Here is a 19,471-nt window from a genome sequence, read left to right on the forward strand (position 1 = left end):
ATGCAGGATCAGTTTGAAATGAGCATGATGGGAGAATTAACATTCTTCCTAGGACTGCAGATCAAGCAACTTGATACTGTAATTTTCATAAATCAAGCTAAGTACACCAAGGAGCTACTGAAAAAGTTTGACATGGAAGCATGCTCTGCTGCTTCCACTCCAATGAGCTCATCTACTAAACTTGATAAGGATGATAGTGGAACTCCAGTAGAGGTAACTCAGTATCGTGGTCTTTTTGGTTCTCTGTTATATCTTACTGTCAGTAGACCAGATATCATGTTTGCTGTTTGCATTTGTGCAAGATTTCAATCTAACCCTAAGCAGTCACATTACATTGCTGCTAAACGTATTCTGAAGTACTTAAAGGGAACTCAAAATGTCGGCTTATGGTATCCCAATGATTCATCTTTTAATCTTATTGGATATTCAGATGCTGATTGTGTAGGTTGCAAGCTAGACAGGAAAAGCACAAGTGGTTTTTGTCAATTCCTTGGTGATAGGCTGATCTCCTGGTTTAGTAAAAAGCAGACTTCCATAGCTACGTCTACTGCGGAAGCAGAATACCTCGCTGCTGGAAGCTGCTGTTCTCAAATACTATGGATACAACAACAGCTTAAAGACTATGGAGTTCATGCTTCTGAATCACCTATCTTTTGTGACAATACCAGTGCCATTGCAATTACGCAAAATCCAGTACTTCATCCCAGAACAAAGCACATCGACATTAGACATCATTTTATTAGAGATCATGTGCAGAAGAACATTCGTCTGGAATACGTTTCTACTGATTTACAAGCAGCAGATATCTTTACAAAATCTCTGCCTGAGAATAAGTTTTCTTATTTCCGTAATATACTCGCCTTAATTGATTTAACTTGATTATTATGGTAAAATCAATTATATGTTATTCGACTAACATTGATTTAATTGCAGAAGAGTAAAGAGACAACTTGTCACAACTATTGTTATTTTATTTAGAATGTAATCGAAACAAGGTTACACTATCTAATTCATTTCCTACAGAGTCTTGCCACTCAGAAATCCAGTTATTCAACTCTTGACTCCTAATCCTTTTAAAAGATTCTGCACTGAAAATCTTTTCTAGCTGATGTCATTCCTTCCAGAGCATCAATTGTAGCAGAACTCTATTAGTAGCAAGCTCAGAAACATGATCAACTTCAAACTCCCGTTTGTACTTCCTTGCTGTTGCTCTTTGTGCAGTAGTAGAAGCCAAACCATTTTGATACACATTCTGAAGATCTTGCACCTTGAACCATGAAGACATGACCTTTATCCAGACATATTCTTCGATGGTCTTCTTCAAAGCCTCCAGATGAGGAAGTGTCTCTGGTGTTACCAAGACATGAGTACTGCTACAGGCATCCGAATTGCTTGAGTCCGACATATCGAATTTTTATTTCTATAACATTTGTTGTTATCTTATTTATAGACAGGTTGCATTTACTGTTGAAGAAGTTGAAGAGTCTCAAGTCAACCGAACCGTTCTACTGATTTACACAGACTAAGTTTTTCTTATCCATTATTTACTTATTCAGTCAATAAAAGCAGTAGATAAACAAAGACATAACAAAATGAGATTTTTCATTCATAAAACCAGAAGCATTACATAATGTTTATCTACTACATTTGTTGATATCAGCAGCTTGAAGTACTTCAGTGTAAAGTACTTCAGCAGGAACCTATCTAAGGGCTGCTGGGAACCCCTATCCTTGAATTATTGTGGTTGTGGAAGAGGTGATTCCACAGCCTAGTCCTAATAATTTTGAACAATCTTACTGATTGTTCGTATTATAAACTGGGGATTTTCTTCCCAGCCCTCATATCTTGAAAAAAAATGTCTGCAAACATCTTCTTACGAGACGCTGGAAGTTGCTTCTGGAAATCCTCTGCTGATTCAGACTCTGGAGAAGGCTCCGAGAGATTATTTGTTCTACCCATTTGATTTGACTACTCGAATACCAAGAATCATCTGTCACTTCCCCAGATTTTGTATCTTCACATTTATTAGTTGCATTAATTTAGGGGGAACAGTATCGTTTTCAGACTGTCACTTTCGTATTTTGTCAGAAGCAGAAAGGATGTTTGTCTTTTCGATAAAACAATGTGTCTACTAGTGTTGTATTAAAGTGCTGGAAATATTTCAACACCTTATGACTTCCAGTAGATATTATCATAAAACAACAAACCCTCTTCTGGTTATTTTCAATAACCAATTGGACAGCCCGCTCTTTTTATATTACTTTTTCAAATTTTTGAAATCATTAGTTTTTCTCTGACGTCCTCTGTTTAAATTTTCATATACTCAACCGAAAACATATTGACATGTTTTCTTATGTTTCACTGACGGCTGTACATTTTTTTTTAATTATTAACCGCTCCTTTAATTTCTTTTCACTTTTTACGTTTCCAGAATCTTGCCTACTAGCTACTGATTTCTCTTGCTCATATCTCTTACTGATCTTATCTCAAATTTGTCTTGATTATAGAAATGGCCGGAGCTTACACCTTGAACGCTTATCAAGTTAACTTTGCCTCCGTCCTAACTATCAAGGATGAACAACTTGTCAAATGTTTCAATCTATTGAGAAATCCGGGCTCAGAAAATTTTTGGAAGCACCTGCCGTTATTTACAAAACTGCTCTTCTAGATTTCTATGCCAAGGCAACCATACAAGAAGGAAAAATCATCTATTCTCAGGGGAACGCGTCTATCTCCATCGACAGTGTCCTTTTGGGATCAACTTTCTTCCTACCTTGTTCTGGTCTTTCTGAATTTTCTAGCATTTCTAAGGAGGAAATGTCTGCTGCTCTACTTGGTTTCTCAGCTTCTGGAGAGGAACTCTCTCCATCCTGTTTTAAGAAGCTTTTGAAGATGGAATTTCAAGTGCTCGCTGACATTGTAGCAAAAGCACTGCTGGTGAAGGCCGGAACGTTTGATCGGCTGACTAAAGAAAAGGTTCAGGTGATGATTGCCATCACTTCTGAGTACAAAGTGGATTGGAGTTCTTTCCTATTTTGAGTAATGAAGGATATGGTGCTACGGAAAAGTTCTGGTTTTGCTGTTCAAATCAGCACAATGCTCAAGGATGCTGGCTTTGCTTTCACTACTGATTAGGATGCCTCCTACGTCACAATGGCTGATGCTGACAACGTGCTTGCGCTAAGGCCAAAGCCAACTGTAGCTGAATTTATTTCCATGAAAAAGGAGGTTGGAGATGCACAAACTGAGGCTCAAGCACCTCAGAAGAAGATAAAGAGAAAGAGAGTGGTGATCTCAACGGATTCTGATAAAACAGTCTCTGAGGAGTCTGCTGCTCCTATTCGAGCATCTGTCCCTGCCACCCCTACCAAGAAAAAAGCCCTCACTCTCCTTCACATCAAGAAAAAAACAGCAATTGCTGATCTAGACATTGTCCAGCTGCGACAAGTTTTTCCAGCAGCCGTGTCTTCTGTACCAGAAGTCACCTCTGTCTCTAAACCAGCTTTTGTCCCTGCTACCACCACTTCTTCTTTCCTATTCTCAGACCCTCATCTGGAGTGGTCATTCGTGAATCTACTGCAGGGTCTTCTACTTTTCGACCCATATTGACTGCCTTATCTTCAGGAAAAGGCAAAGGTAAACTTGTTGAAGAACCATAGGCTCACGCCGTCAAATCATTTGTTTCTACTGGCATTGATCTTCATCTGGAAGATATTGAGATTTCTTCAAATGAAGAAATGACCTTCTTTGATGACTGGCACAAGGTTCGAATATATCATCCTCTTACCTTCTTCAGGACAAAAGGTGCTTTCGAAAAAATGGTCAGAAATGAAGAAAAAGTGTTTGCACTTGCTAAAACTGACAATGTGATCGAAGCGATGAAAGCCGAGGTTTCATACATGAGCAGCTTAAGCGACAAAAACTGGAATCAGTTTTAAAGATTCTTCAGTCTAACTTTGATGCCAAGATTCCAACTGCTGCTCAGGATCAGAACGTGATCCATATTCTCTCTGAACACTTGAGATTGATGAATGAGAAACTTCTTGCTCAAGAACAGGCGTTTGGTGAGCCCGTTCAATATTCAGTAGGCTTTGTTCCAGAATTTGCTCAGAATAAGTCAGTTGAGGAAAGAACCATGGCTTCTCCAAAAGCTAAAGTTTCTAGTACTCCTACCTCTCCCAAATTGCCTACTCACTCTTCTTCTCTCATCTCTGTCCGCGAACTGGCTTCAGTGGATGAAATCGTTCAATCCATTGTTGTTGATATTTCTGCTGCACCAGAAGCAGCCATGACTGATGACAGGGTCCAACCGATCACTTCTCCAGTAGCTCAACCATTAGTAGAATCAGATGTTGCCAAATCTCCGTCACTGCCAAATTTGGAAATCTTCTCCTCTGAACATCGAAGAGAAATGATGGCTATCTTGACTGATCAAAATAAAGTTGCTGAACAGTCGGAGGCCATCGAAGCCATGCAACCAGAAGAAAGCAAACTTCCAGGAACCTCTGCTGTTGCCGATAGATCCTCTACTGAACAGATTCCTGCTGTCTCTACTGGTCCATCAGATCCCACTACCTCTACTGCCTTAGTTTCTCTTCCTACCGAGTCACCTACTCGCACTGCTCACATTGCGCATCTAGCTGAAATATCTGCGTGCATGCTTGCTAGAAGTCCATCCTCCGATGAAGAACATTTTGATCTTGAATTTGAAATTGATTCGCTTAAACGGAATATTGAAAGAATATCTGAGATCATCAAAAAGATGTCTTTTGACCATGCTGGTGAAGTCGACGCTACCAAATTCTTCCAAAATCGCAAAACGAGTAATGTCCTTAAAACGGAAGAATCATTAGCTAAGCTTGAAGTTGAATCTGATTTCTTCATGAAGAATGTTTTGATCAGTCACGCCAACATAGTTCTTGGACAATCCGATGTTCTACGAACAGTTGCTAATCATGAGTCATCTCTTCGATCGATTTCGACTAAAATGGAGGATACTGATTTGAAACTGGAATCCATTGACACCAAGATTGAGTCCAATCTCAGTCTATTCAGATTATGAATGATCGTGTTTTGAATCAAGTTTCATTTCTGGAAATGATAAATGATATCATTATCAGTCTGTCAGGTCGAATGGATGAAGTGCTTACTCGCCTTGATGCCAAAAAAGGGAAAGCAGTAAGCAGAACAGAAGTAAGAACAGAGGAAGGTAGATCGGAAAAACATCATCTAGCAGAATCATCCCTCAGAAGCCAGGAACCTCAGGATGACGATGACGCACTTTTCAGAGACATTGGAACTGATGATTAATTTTTTCTTTTAACTCTGATCTACTGTTTACTTACCCTTCAGTTTATAATTGTTATCTCTTGTTATCTAACTGTTCTCTTCTTACTCACTTCTAGATTTTGGCATCACCGCAAAGGGGGAAATTGATAGACTTAATTTAATTGCGGTGATGATAGTCAAAACCAGTAGATCTCGTTAAGTGAAACCAGAAGACTATAAAAACAGAAGTTCTCTTATCGCCTTAACTAAGCAGTACTCTTCGAGTACTTATCAATTTAGAAAACAGAAGCAGAATTTGACTCACTGATAGAAACAGAACCTATCCTTGATATATTAAATGTTACCGTTACTGTACCAAGTACGAGTATTAAATGCTTTATTAATGCTGAACAAAGTCATTTAATACGCATTATCTATTTTAGTATGCAACAAGACTTATCGTTCTGAAGCCTTTTTGCAGGAACTATTTTTGGCAATAAAGCTGTTACTATCAAAAATCAAAGAAGCCGTTTTGATTATAGATGTTGGAATCAAGTTATTTATATATATGGATCGAACCCATTTAGACAACAACGTTGATTCTTTATCAAGAAACATACTATCTATCCAACGTTACTTTGAGCAACCGCGAACCAATCGTTATCTTCAAGCTCAATTTGTAAAAAAGCAGTATACGCTTAATATCTTGCATCTGATCTTTGGAGATCATTTTGTACTGCTGTTTCTTCACCTCTTCTAGAAAAACGCCTTACGATATTCCTTTGAAGAAGAATTTGTAAACTGGAAAAGAGTCTTTTCCAGAACCTTGTCATATTGAATCATATTGTGTTGAGTTACTAAGAGTTTCAGTAGGCAAAGGATAAGTCATGCTGAAGTGGGTGTGTACGAGTGTTGTACTGTAAAATCCAAAGTTTTTTAGTGATACCTTCTGGAAACAGAAGAAGAGGAGACGTAGAATATTTTATCTTCGAACTTCCAGAAACAACTACTGTTGTATTGCCTATTGTTATTATTGTTTTTCACCCTACTCCATCGGATTGTTTTCGCACTTATTATTGTGATCTGCTGGACGTAATCTTGAACAAGAACAGCTACAATTTTTAACAAGATTCTAGCACCCTTTGCAAAATCTATCGGTAAAGGAAAGAATTTATTCACCCCCCTCTCTAAACTCTACATCGATCCCCAACAATAGCAAACAACATTCACTAAATATTCTTACACGCCAATATAAGATTCATAATGATATAGATTTGAGTGTACCTCAACTATAACTTATAATACCACAATAATTTCTTAAGAACTTTTTGATGAACTCGTCCAACGATATAACCTACAATATAAATTCGCTATATACTTCAATATACTACATTTTAACTAACTAAAGCAATTTAAATCGGCTCGGTTAAAATTCAAATTCTGAGCAGCCTATAAAACCCATTTACAATATGAAATTTCAAGCTTAATACCTCAAGAATCAAGGCTTAAACGCACAATAGTGATCTCGTAGAGGTGGTTTGTCGAAAATGACGTCGGAATCACTATTCCCACGCCGGAAACCGAGCTGGAAATAGCTGAAAACATGGGGATATAAAAGGCTTCGATTCCTTGCTCAATAAACCCCACATCAACAAGAAAAATCGAAGCTAGAAGCTCACCAAATCGGACAAAGAATGAAACGCAGCTGCTGGCTCGAACGTGAAGGATGGAGCTGTGATTTCTTCCAATTCAGCTCAGAGACGGAACACGTAGCTTGGGAAAACCGACTGCTGGACTACCGTGCTACTACTCTGGTAGCTGACGGCGCGACGCGACTAGTGCAGAAAGAGGAAGAAAGGCAACGGGGTGCAAGGCAGTGAGAAAAGTTTTTCTCTCTTAGGCTACTGATACGTAATAATATAAAATGGGTTAGGTTAAATAATAATGTGAAATGGGCTGGCCCAACTTGGGTATTGGGCTCTCACAAATATTCTGAATTTGATCTCTGATTGAGCTTTTCTTGTACTGTAAATCCTCAATAAAATAAACTTTTATGCTCGAATAATGTGCACGAGTCAAGTTAAAATATATTATACAAAGTATGAGTATCATTCCCATAGAGATTGATATATGACACATTTATTTTAAGCGAAATTATTTAGTTAATTATAGCAAAAACAAATAAATAAAATACGGACTCAATAAAATAAAAGCATGCAATAACAGACTCAAAATGACTTGAATTAACACGTAAAATCAACCATTATCAATCTCTCCCACTAATCAGGTTATTCCCAATAAATTTTGCATCTTTTGATTCCACAAACCTTATGATTCATGATCTATACCCTTTCAGATCCTTTGACATATCCAATGAAATAACCATTAATGGTCCTCGAGTCTAAGTTTCTTTTTTTGAACATTAACAACTCTTACCTAAGACAAGCATGTCCCGCCGAAGGTTCAAGTTTTCTCGTGGATTGTGACTTTGGAGAAATTACAAACTTGCGATTCTGTGCAAAGAAGGTGGTCAGCCTGTGTCTTATGCCCTCAATGGTGTTGTTTGTGCTGAAAGCAAGAGGAGAATCGGGATCACTTATTGTTGCATTGCTCCTTGTCAACTAACATTTGGATAAAAGCGATAAAAGAGATGGATTTTCTATGGACGTTCCCGAATAAGGCAAAAGACATGTTTATGATGGAACCAACTTTGCAAACTGGGAGACAACATACGAGGTTCTGGTATATGATAATCCATTGTATATTTTGGTCGTTATGGTTGGAAAGAAATAACAGAAATTTTGAAGACAAGTCGGAGTCCGTGGATAAAGTCTTGGAGAAAATAAAATTCAAAGTCGCGAGTTAGTCGACAATATTGCCAAAGTATAAACATCTTTGTATCTCAGATTTAGCGACTGGATTGAAAATATGTATGGTCGTGATTATGACGTTGTAGTCTTGATTTTATTTCCTTTTTAGAGTGCGGATTGCTTATCCGCTTATTGTAAACTTTTTTTATTATTATAATATATTCTAGTTTTAGATTAAAAAAATGATGTCTTTTGGACAACCTCAATTAAAATTCGATTTAACATGTGCAAGGTCCTCATAAGAGTTATAGTTCACAAGAACTTAAGAAGTTTGGAACTACTAACTACGCTCTGAACCATGTTCATCCTAAGTGTATCTACCACAATTTTATCACCCATATCTCATCTCATGGCATTACTTATCTACTTCTACCTTATATGTTTAATCAAACATCCAACGCTCCATACTTATCATGAATCAAATAAAATATATATATAGAGAATAATCATAAATAAAGATAATAAAGCATTTATGACCACACAAGTCTATATACGGACAACAAATATCCTTATGTAAGATCTCCAATATTTTTGAATCTCTCTCAACACATTTCTTTGATATAATGGTCTACCTATCCTTCATGTAGTCCATATTAATTCATAACATATTTCTTAGTTTCAATATTTTGTTGAATGTAAAAGAGTGTATATACTTTTGTAAATTTCACTAGAAATTTGAAATAAAAAGTTTTTCCAACAACAAAGTAAAACCATAATGTGAAACTAATTTGCAAGTCCCAATAACCTCCATATGTTAGAGCATCTAGTTTATTGAATAGATGATACATGACTCATTTCCTAATGACTTCTTTAAGTATTGAAATCCTTGCACAATATTGGTAAATTGTACGGTAGAATCAGAATTAAACCACCAAATGCTATGATTAATATTAACCGTATTGGATTCATAATTAATGAGCGTTAAGTTGTCATTTTCACACAGATAACAATCAACCATCTTCTTAAACATGTATGATTATATACTCATTTATTGAACTTTGAACCTTGCGCATGTTTTACAAGAGTCCAACCATCTTCTTGATCCATGTGTTCTTAATCCATGTGAGTACATTAAGAAAATAATTCAATATCATATCCTAAATAATTATATTTAACACAATGAAATTTTATGTGAGATAAATTTTATTATTCAAATATAATTCATCACAATTTATATCCCTTGTAGCCAAATATGATCCTCATCATTTATGTATAATTTTAGTTCATCAAAGATGTTGTGGTCACTTTTCAATTAATTAAAATAATATAAATAACTAGGATATTGAATAATTTATGCATAAAATATTTATTCCCCAAAATTATTCACGACAAAATATACCAAAATGATGAATAATTTTATTTAATTTATGTTTGTTACAACTAAATGTGTGTGACACCCTATACTTGACCATGTACATGATATTCATTTACAAGCATATGAGGAACATGTAAGAAATTTCTTAAATGTGAGATGAATGGTTGACTAGTATTTATAAATTTCGTTGCATCTCCACGTAAAATGAAATTTAACCATCTGTCTCATTTCAATAAAAAAAAAAAAAAATCAACACATAATGCACTTCACAAAAAACGTAACCACCAACACATACACACACCACAAGAAAAATTGTGTTTAACGACGGAAATTAAATATGTTGTCATTAATTAACGACGGAAATAAAAAGTATGTCATAAATATAATATAATGATATAATTTATTTTTCTGTCACAACTAACGACGGATTTTTAAAAATTTTCGTTAATTTACAGACAAATAGTTTTTTAGTCGTTAACTAAAAACAAAAATTTTTAAGTTGTCATTAATTAAGGTTAGAAATTTATATATGTCATTAATTAAGGACATAAAACAAATTTCCTCTGCAGATACAAATGTAACCCTTAAAATCTACAATTCCCACGTCTTCTTTGCGCCTTTGTTTTTTCTCCCTACTTTTTGTACACAGAGGATTTCATCATTCTTCCTCCAGTCTCCACCTCCCCCGGTAGCTCTTCTCAGGTTTGTTTAATTATCTAAGTCTTGTGCATCCCTTTGCTTTTTATTTCAAAAATTTTGGTTTAAAAACTACACAAATTTTTACCTCCCTTTCACCGTCCCCAAACGCTAACCAAGAAGCTCCTCCATCACACTTGAAATTAGATTTGGTACTTACGGGTTTTTGTTTATCTATTTACATATTCATTGTTCCCCCAAATTCTAGGTCTTTCACTACCCACCTCGCGATCGAGATGCCTTACCAGTTTCATTTCCTCCTCCTTTTGTCTCTGCAACCAAAGTTGGTACTTCAATTTTTTTTAAATTCCAATTAACATATTCATTTTTCTTAAATTGCAGTTCTATATCCACCAACGCCGATTATTGCCTAGAAGCCCTCCTATAGCCACCTCATTCTGCCTCTGCTCCCAGATTTGGTATGTAAGATTTTATTTTGGTGTTGAAAATACAGACTTTTTTTATTTGAATTTACAAATATAGACTTTGGTTTATAATATAAATGTAAAGATTTGAAGTAGTATTATGTAGTAGTTGGTAAAAAATTAAACAAGAAATTAGATTAACACTTTAGAGAAGGGTTTAAATTTCAAGGTACATGAAATAAGCTGAAAATCAAGTGAAATTTTTTCATAATTTATTAATAGATTTGTAAATTGGTAAAAAGAAGAAATGAATGAAGGGGAAAAACAATTAAATAATTTAAATTGTCACAAATAATGAAATAATAAATAATTTTTCACTTGTTCCACGCTTCTTTATTGATAAATGTATCGCAATCTTTTTTTTTTTCCGGAAAATGAATGTGTTATTGTTTAGATTTTAGTGACTGGAAAGTTGATTAAAATGAATCGATGGATTCCAATATTTATAACTAGTTTTGATCCATTATTAAAGTGGTGATTTGTTGACCAGTAAATTAGAGAAGATCTTTGACTACTAATTAATTGAATGGTTCAAAGCCTCCGAGTTCCACTTTCCCACTTTTTTTTCCTTTAGATTTCTTCTAATTTATCCTCATCTTATTCGACAACTATACATTTTTAATTCTTATTTTTAGGAGGGATGGTTATATTATAAATGGTTATTTGTTGACTAGTAAATGAGGGAATATCTTTGACTACTAAAGAATTGTTGACTTAATATCTTCTCTTCTTCTTTTTTTTATATCATTTTATTACTTTACAAATGTATATATTATAAATATTGTTAATAATTATCTTGCAATTGTTTTAGGCATTTTAATTAAACCATGAACGATACAAGATCTTGGATGTACCATAGGTTGAAAAATGAGTTCATAACTAATGACTTCTTTAATGGTGTTGAAGAATTCATGAATTTTGCTAAGATGCATCCTGAAATCATGTGTGGTGAAACAATGCGTTGTCCTTGTAATCACCGAAGATGTAGAAACAGAGCTTACCATGACGAAGAGGTAGTCAAATTACATCTCTGTAGGTATGGCTTTGTACCAGGCTATTATCGTTGGCACCATCACGGTGAAACCCATATAACTCCAGAAGTTGAACATTGGATTGGTCCGTCATCATCAGCACAAGTCGAACATGTTGATCACATGCAAAATATGGTTCAAGATATTTATAACTCTATTAACATAGAAGATGAGCCCCAAAGGCCAATGAGACTGCCAAAAACCTATATGAGATGCTTACGGCATCCGAGATCGAGATTTGGAAAGGTAATCCGAATGGTCATTCATAGTTGTCAGTCGTTGCTATATTGTTGAACATGAAGGCTAAACGTCACATTTCAGAAAGATGTTACGATGATCTGTGTCAGCTTATTTCCAAATTGCTACCCACAGAAAATTGCATGACCAATAGTTTTTATGACACAAAAAAATTAATAAAAGGATTAGGTTTGCCGATTGAAAAGATTGACTGTTGTAGTAACAACTGTATGATTTACTGGAGAGATGACTTTGATTTACAAGAATGTAGGTTTTGCGGGTATCCACGTTACAAACCTAGTTTACGTCGAACGGTTAAGAAAAAAAAGTTCAATGGAATAGAATGTATTATTTTCTTCTAACCTCACGTTTGCAAAGGTTGTGTGCATCTGTAGAAACAGCGAAGCACATGCGTTGGCATAGTGAGCATGTACAAGATGGAGATGCAATGTGTCACCCCTCTGAATTCACTTGCATGGAATCATTTTGACACTACTCATCCAGATTTTGTACTCGAGGTTTGAAATGTCAGACTGGGACTTTCAGCTGATGGTTTTCAACCATTCGGTCAGTCAGGACAACAATATTCATCATGGCCAGTTATACTATCACCTTACAATTTGCCTCCATGGATGTGCATGAAAGATGAATACATGTTCTTGACAGTTATAGCTCCCAGACCTAGTAATCCTAAGAACAAGTTAGATGTGTTCTTGCAACCTCTTATCGTTGAATTGAACGAACTTTGGTCAGTTGGGACAAAGACATATGATGTTCACGTGAAAACAAATTTTACTATGCATGCCTCTTTGCTATGGACAATTAGTGATTTTCCTGCATATGCAATGTTATCTGGATGGAGTACCGCCGGTAAACTAGCATGTCCTTACTGTATGAAAAACTCTGATGCTTTCACATTGCCGAATGGTGGTAAAACATCATGGTTCGATAACCATCGTAAGTTTTTACCAATGGATCATAATTTCAGACGAAATATTAAATGGTTCAAGAAATATCACCAAGTGAAAAAGCCTCCTCCACATATAAAATCCAGGGATGAAATTATTGAAGAACTTGAAAGTTACAGGTTTTGTAGTGTGATTGAACCAGAGGCTATTGAAGTGAACTCAGAAATTGTAAGACAATGTAAATGCGGTTGGAGAAAACACAGTATCTTTTGGGAATTGCCGTACTGGAGAACAAATCTGATTAGACACAATCTAGATGTTATGCACATCAAGAAAAATGTTTTTGAGAACATATTTAATACCATTCTTAATGTTCCCGGCCGAACCAAAGATAATGCAAAATCGAGTGAAGATCTAAAAGAATTTTGCAACAGGCCAGAATTACATCGAGATGACATATCTAACATATATCCTAAAGCTTGCTATACATTGGATAAGCATAGCAAAGTAGTATTGTGTAACTGGTTGAGAAATTTAAAGTTCTCGGATGGATATGCATCTAAGATGTCAAGATATGTTGATATGGCTAAATTGAAGATGTTTGGAATGAAAAGTCACGATTGTCATGTGTTCATGCAAAGATTAATCTCAATTGCTTTCAAGGAATTGCTTCCAAATAATGTTTGGCAAGCTCTAACAAAGTTAAGTTTTTTCTTCAAAGACATTACAGCAAGAAGCATAAGATGTTCTGACATGGTTCGTATGGAGAATGATATTCCTGTGATACTTTGCAAACTAGAAAGAATATTCCCTCCAAGTTTTTTTGATTGTATGGAGCATCTTCCTGTGCACTTAGCTTATGAAGCTAGAATTGATGGCCCTGTTCAATATCGATGGATGTATCTTTTTGAGCGATTTCTGCAAAGATTGAAAAACAATGTTCGTAACAAAGCAAGAGTGGAAGGATAAATTTCTAATGCATATTTAGTTGAAGAGGCATCATATTTTTGTACTCATTACTTTAGAGCAAGCGTGAAGACCCATTTGAGGAAACAATCACGTAATGATGAAAGGGATAATTCACAAGCTGGAGACATTTCCAATGTTTTTATATTTAATTTCAATGGTCGACCAATGGGTGCTTCTAGGTTCAGACGATTGGATGACACAGAGTACCATGCAGCACGGACATACATACTGCTCAATTGTGAAGAGGTGAAACCATATGTCAGGTGAAAATTAAGTTCATTGATATTTTGTTGTTGAGGTTTATAACCATTACATATGTTGACGAATGTTTGATTAATTGCAGCATTTTTGAGTCTGAGTTACAGTTGAATAATCAGTCCATTAACTCATGTGAGATGGATTTAAGGCTACAAACGGAATTTGCCTTATGGTTTGAACACTACGTAATACATATATCTTTCTTCATTTCAACTGTAAAATATTAAGTGTTCCATTTGAAAATATTTTTGGCTTCTAACTTTTTACTTGCATAGGTACAACAACCGGGAGCAAATCTACCAGACAAATGTCTAGAAAATATTGAATTCGGTCCATTACGTAAAATTAAATCATATAGTGGATATTTTGTCAGTGGTTTCAGATTCCACACTGTATGTCACGACGCAACAAGATCTACTAGTAATTCTGGAGTTACTGTAAAAGGTTCGAGCAACACAAACAATGAGATCAATTACTACAGTAACATAGAAGAGATAATCGAAGTGGAATATCCAGGGTTGCCTATAAAGCGTATTTTCTTGTTCAAATGTGCATGGTTCGACCCAACACCAAAAACTGGAACAAGACATCATCCACAATACCAACTATTTGATGTTCACAAGAACAAAAGACTTCACATCTATGAACCTTTCATTTTCGCAGTCCAAGATGCTCAAGTTTTTTATGTCACTTACCCAAATGTGAAAAGGTCAACTGATGAATGGTTGGCAGTGTGTAAGATGCAACCAAGATCATATATTCAAGCACATATTCCCAATGTTGTATCGTCCGTAGATAATGAAGCTTCCAGAATGAGGAAATTGGACAGCATATCATCGATGTTGAGGATATAACCACATCTCATGTGCTAACAGATGTTGAAATCTTGTACGAGGAGATAGATGAATTAGATGAGTTTGATGAAAATGAATTGGAAATTTTTATATCATCAGGAGGTGATGATAGTGAAAATGATGATGCCTACTCCAATGATGATGTTTAAGTTGATAAGTTTTATGTAGCTATGATTATGAATGTTTCGTTCACATATACTCGAGAAATTTGTGTGTGGATGTTAATATTTATATTTGGTTTTAATGTATTTTAATTTTCATATCATGCATGATGATTGTTTACATACATGTATTTGAGTTTTTTCATCTTAAAAAAGTTACTCAGATGGCTTCAGAAGGTTCCCATGATTCTAGGATCTTGATTGTGGCCTCAGGTGGCAAGTAAGTCACACTGCTTTGTTTACGTTAACATTGAAAGTTTTTTAGTATTATTCTATTTAATTATTATATGATCTATGTGCTGTAGATTCTTACCAGACAGTCATGCAGTCTCAGCCTTTATCACTGATAAATTTGCTGAGAAACAGTGCATGGGAAGTCACACATGGCGATATGTGGATGCTGCGACAAAGGCATACTACTGGGGCGAGTTCGTGGTAAGATTAATTATTAAATATTATATGTTGCTTTGAAATCAATAATTAAAAATTTTATGCAAATTCAAATATTTATTTAGTTGCTTTGAAATGCAGAAATCATATCATTGGCGTCCTGATCATGACGCTCATATTAGGGCTACATGGAAAACACTTGCAGCCGATCAGTATAGGAAAACACTTTGCAGTTGGCATACAAAGCCTAAACTCCCACTTGGGGTTAATATCCAAATTTGGAACAAGTGGAAGGAAATCTGGAGTTCCTCTCAGTGGCAAAATAAGTCAGAAAAAGCTAAAACTAATAGGAATACAGAGCCTGAAGGGCCAGGAATAGGGGTGATTAAACACATTGGTGGTTCTCGCTGTTTTATTCAACATTCTATTAAAATGGTAAGTTTAAATTTCTGTTATAATATGTCAATGAATAATGCATATATATAAATTTTTAAGCATCGTTGGTTTTGAAGCGTGAGGATTTGAGCCGTGATGCAAGTGCTTATGAGTTATTCAAAATGATGCATCAAAAAAAAGATGGTACATGGGTTGATGCTAGGTCAAAGGCTCTTGATGTGAGTCTTATATATAATAAAGATTGTTGAATTATGCATTTTTATCTATGACTGATGCAATTGTTGTAAATCAATTAATTTCTCTTTGTTATCCTAGGCCCAGATGAATGCTCGGTTTCTTGAAGCATCACAACTTGATGCTGATTGTGAGTCACCACAGAATCCAACCCCAAAGGTTCAAAATGAACTCTATATATTGGCTGTTGGTGGGGTTAAAAAGAGAAAATTGTATGGTGTTGGCTCGCAGGCTGAGGTGTTGTATCCTGAAGCTATTTCGGGACGTGCAACACACACACGTGCTAACTCTATGGATGTGGCTGCCCCTAAAGCTGAAGATGCCGCTGCGACTTCTAAAGTAGAGGAACTTAGAAGAGATTTGACTAGCTTGAGGCAGCAGGTTCGTTACTTGATGGAGCATGCACTTATTGACCCCCAATCCATCTCTTCTTCGAGTGCTCGAGATTATGATGATGATAGCACACAACCATAGTCCCCTTAGATATGTCATGGTTAATAGGCTTTTTTGTAAGTATTGAAGCCACTTTGTCTCCATATTTTGGTCATTTAATTATGATTCATTTTGAAATGTGGCTACTCTTTTTGGAAATGTGGCTATTGATTTTGTAAGTAAGCAGTGGGATGTGTTGATATTTTTGGATATGGATGGATTAATATGTTTTGAATGTTAATAGGTGGAGTGAAGGTGTTTATTTTAATTTGATGTGATTTTATTATGTATATTGTTGGTTGGAAAATTAACACTGTATTGGATTTGTTGAATTAGAAATTGTGTTGGATAAAAGAGAATTAATAAAAAACGGGATCAGGGGGGCTGCCCAATTCAACATTTAACGACGGAAATTATAAATCCGTCACTAAACTTAGTGACGAAAATTATCACTGTCACTAATTGTAGAGACAGATTTATAATTTATGTCGCAAATATCAACGACCAAAACATATATCCGTCGCTAGATTTAACGACAGATTTATGATTTTTGTCGCAAATATCAACGACAGAAACTTAAATATGTCGCTAAATTTATCGACGCCTTTATAATTTCGATCGCTGCTTTAGTGACGGATATATAATTTCTGTCGCAAATTTAGCGATAAAATATTTTTCGGTCACTAAAATATTGCGACAAAATTTAAATTTCTGTCGTTATTATTTAACGACAAACATAAATATTCCGTCGTAAATAACGACAGAATTGCATTTTCCGTCATTATACAAGTCCGCGACGCTAAATTCTTTAATGATCGATATTCCGTCGCTATTATTTCGCTAAATACTTTTAGTGACAGAATAGCGAGGGAAAATTCCGTCGTTATTTGTAAATTTTTTTGTAGTGACACACAGGACAACTCAAATAAAGGGAGACTGCATCATGTACATGTATATGCTATTAAAGTGCTTCTAAAAGAGAAAAAACACAACTCTTTTGTAACTAACTTACAACATGCTTATAAGTACTTATACAATAGTAATGCAACCCTCCATTTAACTCTAAAATATGAGTTCATACAAATTGTTCTAAACCCTCTTATTTGTTGGCGTGAGTATTTCAATTAGCCAGCTGTGTTTGGCTAGCTATGGAAATCTTAGATTTAGGAATCCCTTCATTCAAGGGATTGTAGCCGTGAATATTGTACAGACATAGAATAACTTCCTAAAATAGTTTTTTGTATCTCTATATCTTGTACACAATTTCTATGGTATCAATGAGAAAGAAAAACATATGTTTGACATGGTATCAGAGCATGATCTTGGGTTCCCTCTGTTTTGATCGAGTAAGGGACAAGATTTTGATTGGCCTCCATGGCTGACTCCACCGAAAACAGCCTTGATAATCTAACATCAAAAATGATAGAAGCTTTGTCAAGAGTCCAGACCTCTTTCTCTCCCATCACTGATTCCCCGATGGTTCCAATCAACATTAAGTTGGATGGGTCCAACTATGGATTATGGTCTCAGGTTGTTGAGATGTATATCTAGAAAAGACAAATTGGGATACATCAATGGAGACTATCCCCAACCACCAGTGTAACGCCCCAGATTCGACGACTGTCCTCACTGTACCAAGACGGGTCTTTCCAGCGTGCTTATGTCATCACTCACACGCATCCTGGGAGACTTCCCAGGAGGGAACCCATCCCAAAATTGCCTTAAATCAAGCACGATTAACTTTGAAGTTCTTATGTGATGAGCTACCGAAAAGAAAATGCACCTTCGTGATATGAGTAATACCAATCAAATCTTTTAAGCCTTCCTCAACTGTACAGTCCATTACATTGAACAGTCTCGGAATCCCTCTCATTCCGGTGTGGGATCAGTTCATTCATGTTCGCTCCATCTAGAAGTCTGCCAGGAGCCGCTCATTGTCCGTGCAACCTCATGGCACCGGCAATCACCCCCCGCCCTCTTCGGCCTCGGCCTCACATGCCCACCAGCTTTCGCTTGGTTCGTCCCCGAACCACACCGTACTCACAAAGGTCGACTCTGATACCAACTGTAACGCCCTAGATTCGACGATTGTCCTCACTTTATCAAGACGGTTCTTTCCAGCGTGCTTATGTCCTCACTCACACGCATCATGGGAAACTTTCCAGGAGGTCACCCATCCCAAAATTGCCCCAAATCAAGCACGCTTAACTTTGGAGTTCTTATGTGATGAGCTACCGAAAAGAAGATGCACCTTCGTGATATGAGTAGTACCAATCAAATCTTTTAAGCCTTCCTCAACTGTACAGTCCATTACATTGAACAGTCGTCGAATCTGGGGTGTTACACCTGTTCCTACAAAGATTCAAGTTTTCTCGTGGTTAGTGGCATTGGGAAAATTACAGACTTGCGACTTCACGCAAAGAAGGCAGCCGGCCACTGCTTTAAGCCCGAATTGGTGTTGTCTGTGCCGAAGGAAAGAGGAAACTCAAGATCATTTGTTACTACATTGCTTATTCTCATATAGCATTTGGGTAAAGGTGTTACAAGAAATCGGATGTCTGTGGATATTCCCGAAGAAGGCACAAGATATGCTCGTATTAGAACCAAGCTGGCAAGCAGGGAGAAGACACTCGAGATTTTGGTCTATGATTGTTCAGTGCACGTTTTGGTCGCTATGGATGGAAAGAAACACAAGAATCTTTGAAGATAAGCCCGAATCTCTCGAAGAAGTTTGGGAAAAAATAAAATTCAGGGTTGCAAGTTGGTCGATTGTTTTGCCAAAATACAAACACCTTAGTATCTCGGATTTGATTAGGGACTGGAAATATGTTTGGTCGTAGCAAAAGAGTTGTAATCTTTTAAACTTACTTTAATTCGCGGATTGCTTATCCGCTATTGTAATCCTTAATATTTATTTAATAAATTTTGTTTCCATTCAAAAAAAAAAAAATGACCTTGACAGGGAGAATGCATGTACTGACTAACTGCAAATGTGATATCTGGCCTTGTATGGGAAATATAGATTTA

General features: G+C 36.1%; 1 protein-coding gene across 2 annotated transcripts; it reads left to right on the forward strand.

The window, feature by feature from the left end:
• Positions 1–10,269: 10,269 nt before the first annotated feature.
• On the forward strand, positions 10,270–16,758 carry LOC142532040 (uncharacterized). Of its 2 annotated transcripts, none has more exons than XM_075638349.1 (6): positions 10,270–10,568; positions 15,157–15,212; positions 15,298–15,427; positions 15,524–15,817; positions 15,895–15,996; positions 16,094–16,757. In XM_075638349.1, the coding sequence occupies exons 2-6, from the start codon at positions 15,157–15,159 to the stop codon at positions 16,484–16,486; spliced, it is 975 nt and encodes a 324-aa protein (XP_075494464.1). In that variant the 5' UTR covers positions 10,270–10,568; the 3' UTR covers positions 16,487–16,757. The 2 variants fall into 2 exon arrangements, with proteins under 2 accessions (XP_075494464.1, XP_075494465.1); XM_075638350.1 differs by lacking the exon at positions 10,270–10,568 and adding an exon at positions 13,685–13,982 and having other exon boundaries at positions 16,094–16,758.
• Positions 16,759–19,471: the final 2,713 nt, after the last annotated feature.

The sequence above is a fragment of the Primulina tabacum genome, chromosome 17 (genome assembly GCF_025594145.1).
Source record: "Primulina tabacum isolate GXHZ01 chromosome 17, ASM2559414v2, whole genome shotgun sequence".
NCBI lineage: Eukaryota > Viridiplantae > Streptophyta > Magnoliopsida > Lamiales > Gesneriaceae > Primulina > Primulina tabacum.

Coding starts and splice junctions, on each gene's coding strand:
- LOC142532040 (XM_075638349.1), top strand. CDS start 15,157: ATGGCTTCAGAAGGTTCCCATGATTCTAGGATCTTGATTGTGGCCTCA. Junction 15,818..15,894: donor TTCAACATTCTATTAAAATG/GTAAGTTTAAAT, acceptor TTGGTTTTGAAG/CGTGAGGATTTGAGCCGTGA. Junction 15,997..16,093: donor CTAGGTCAAAGGCTCTTGAT/GTGAGTCTTATA, acceptor TTGTTATCCTAG/GCCCAGATGAATGCTCGGTT.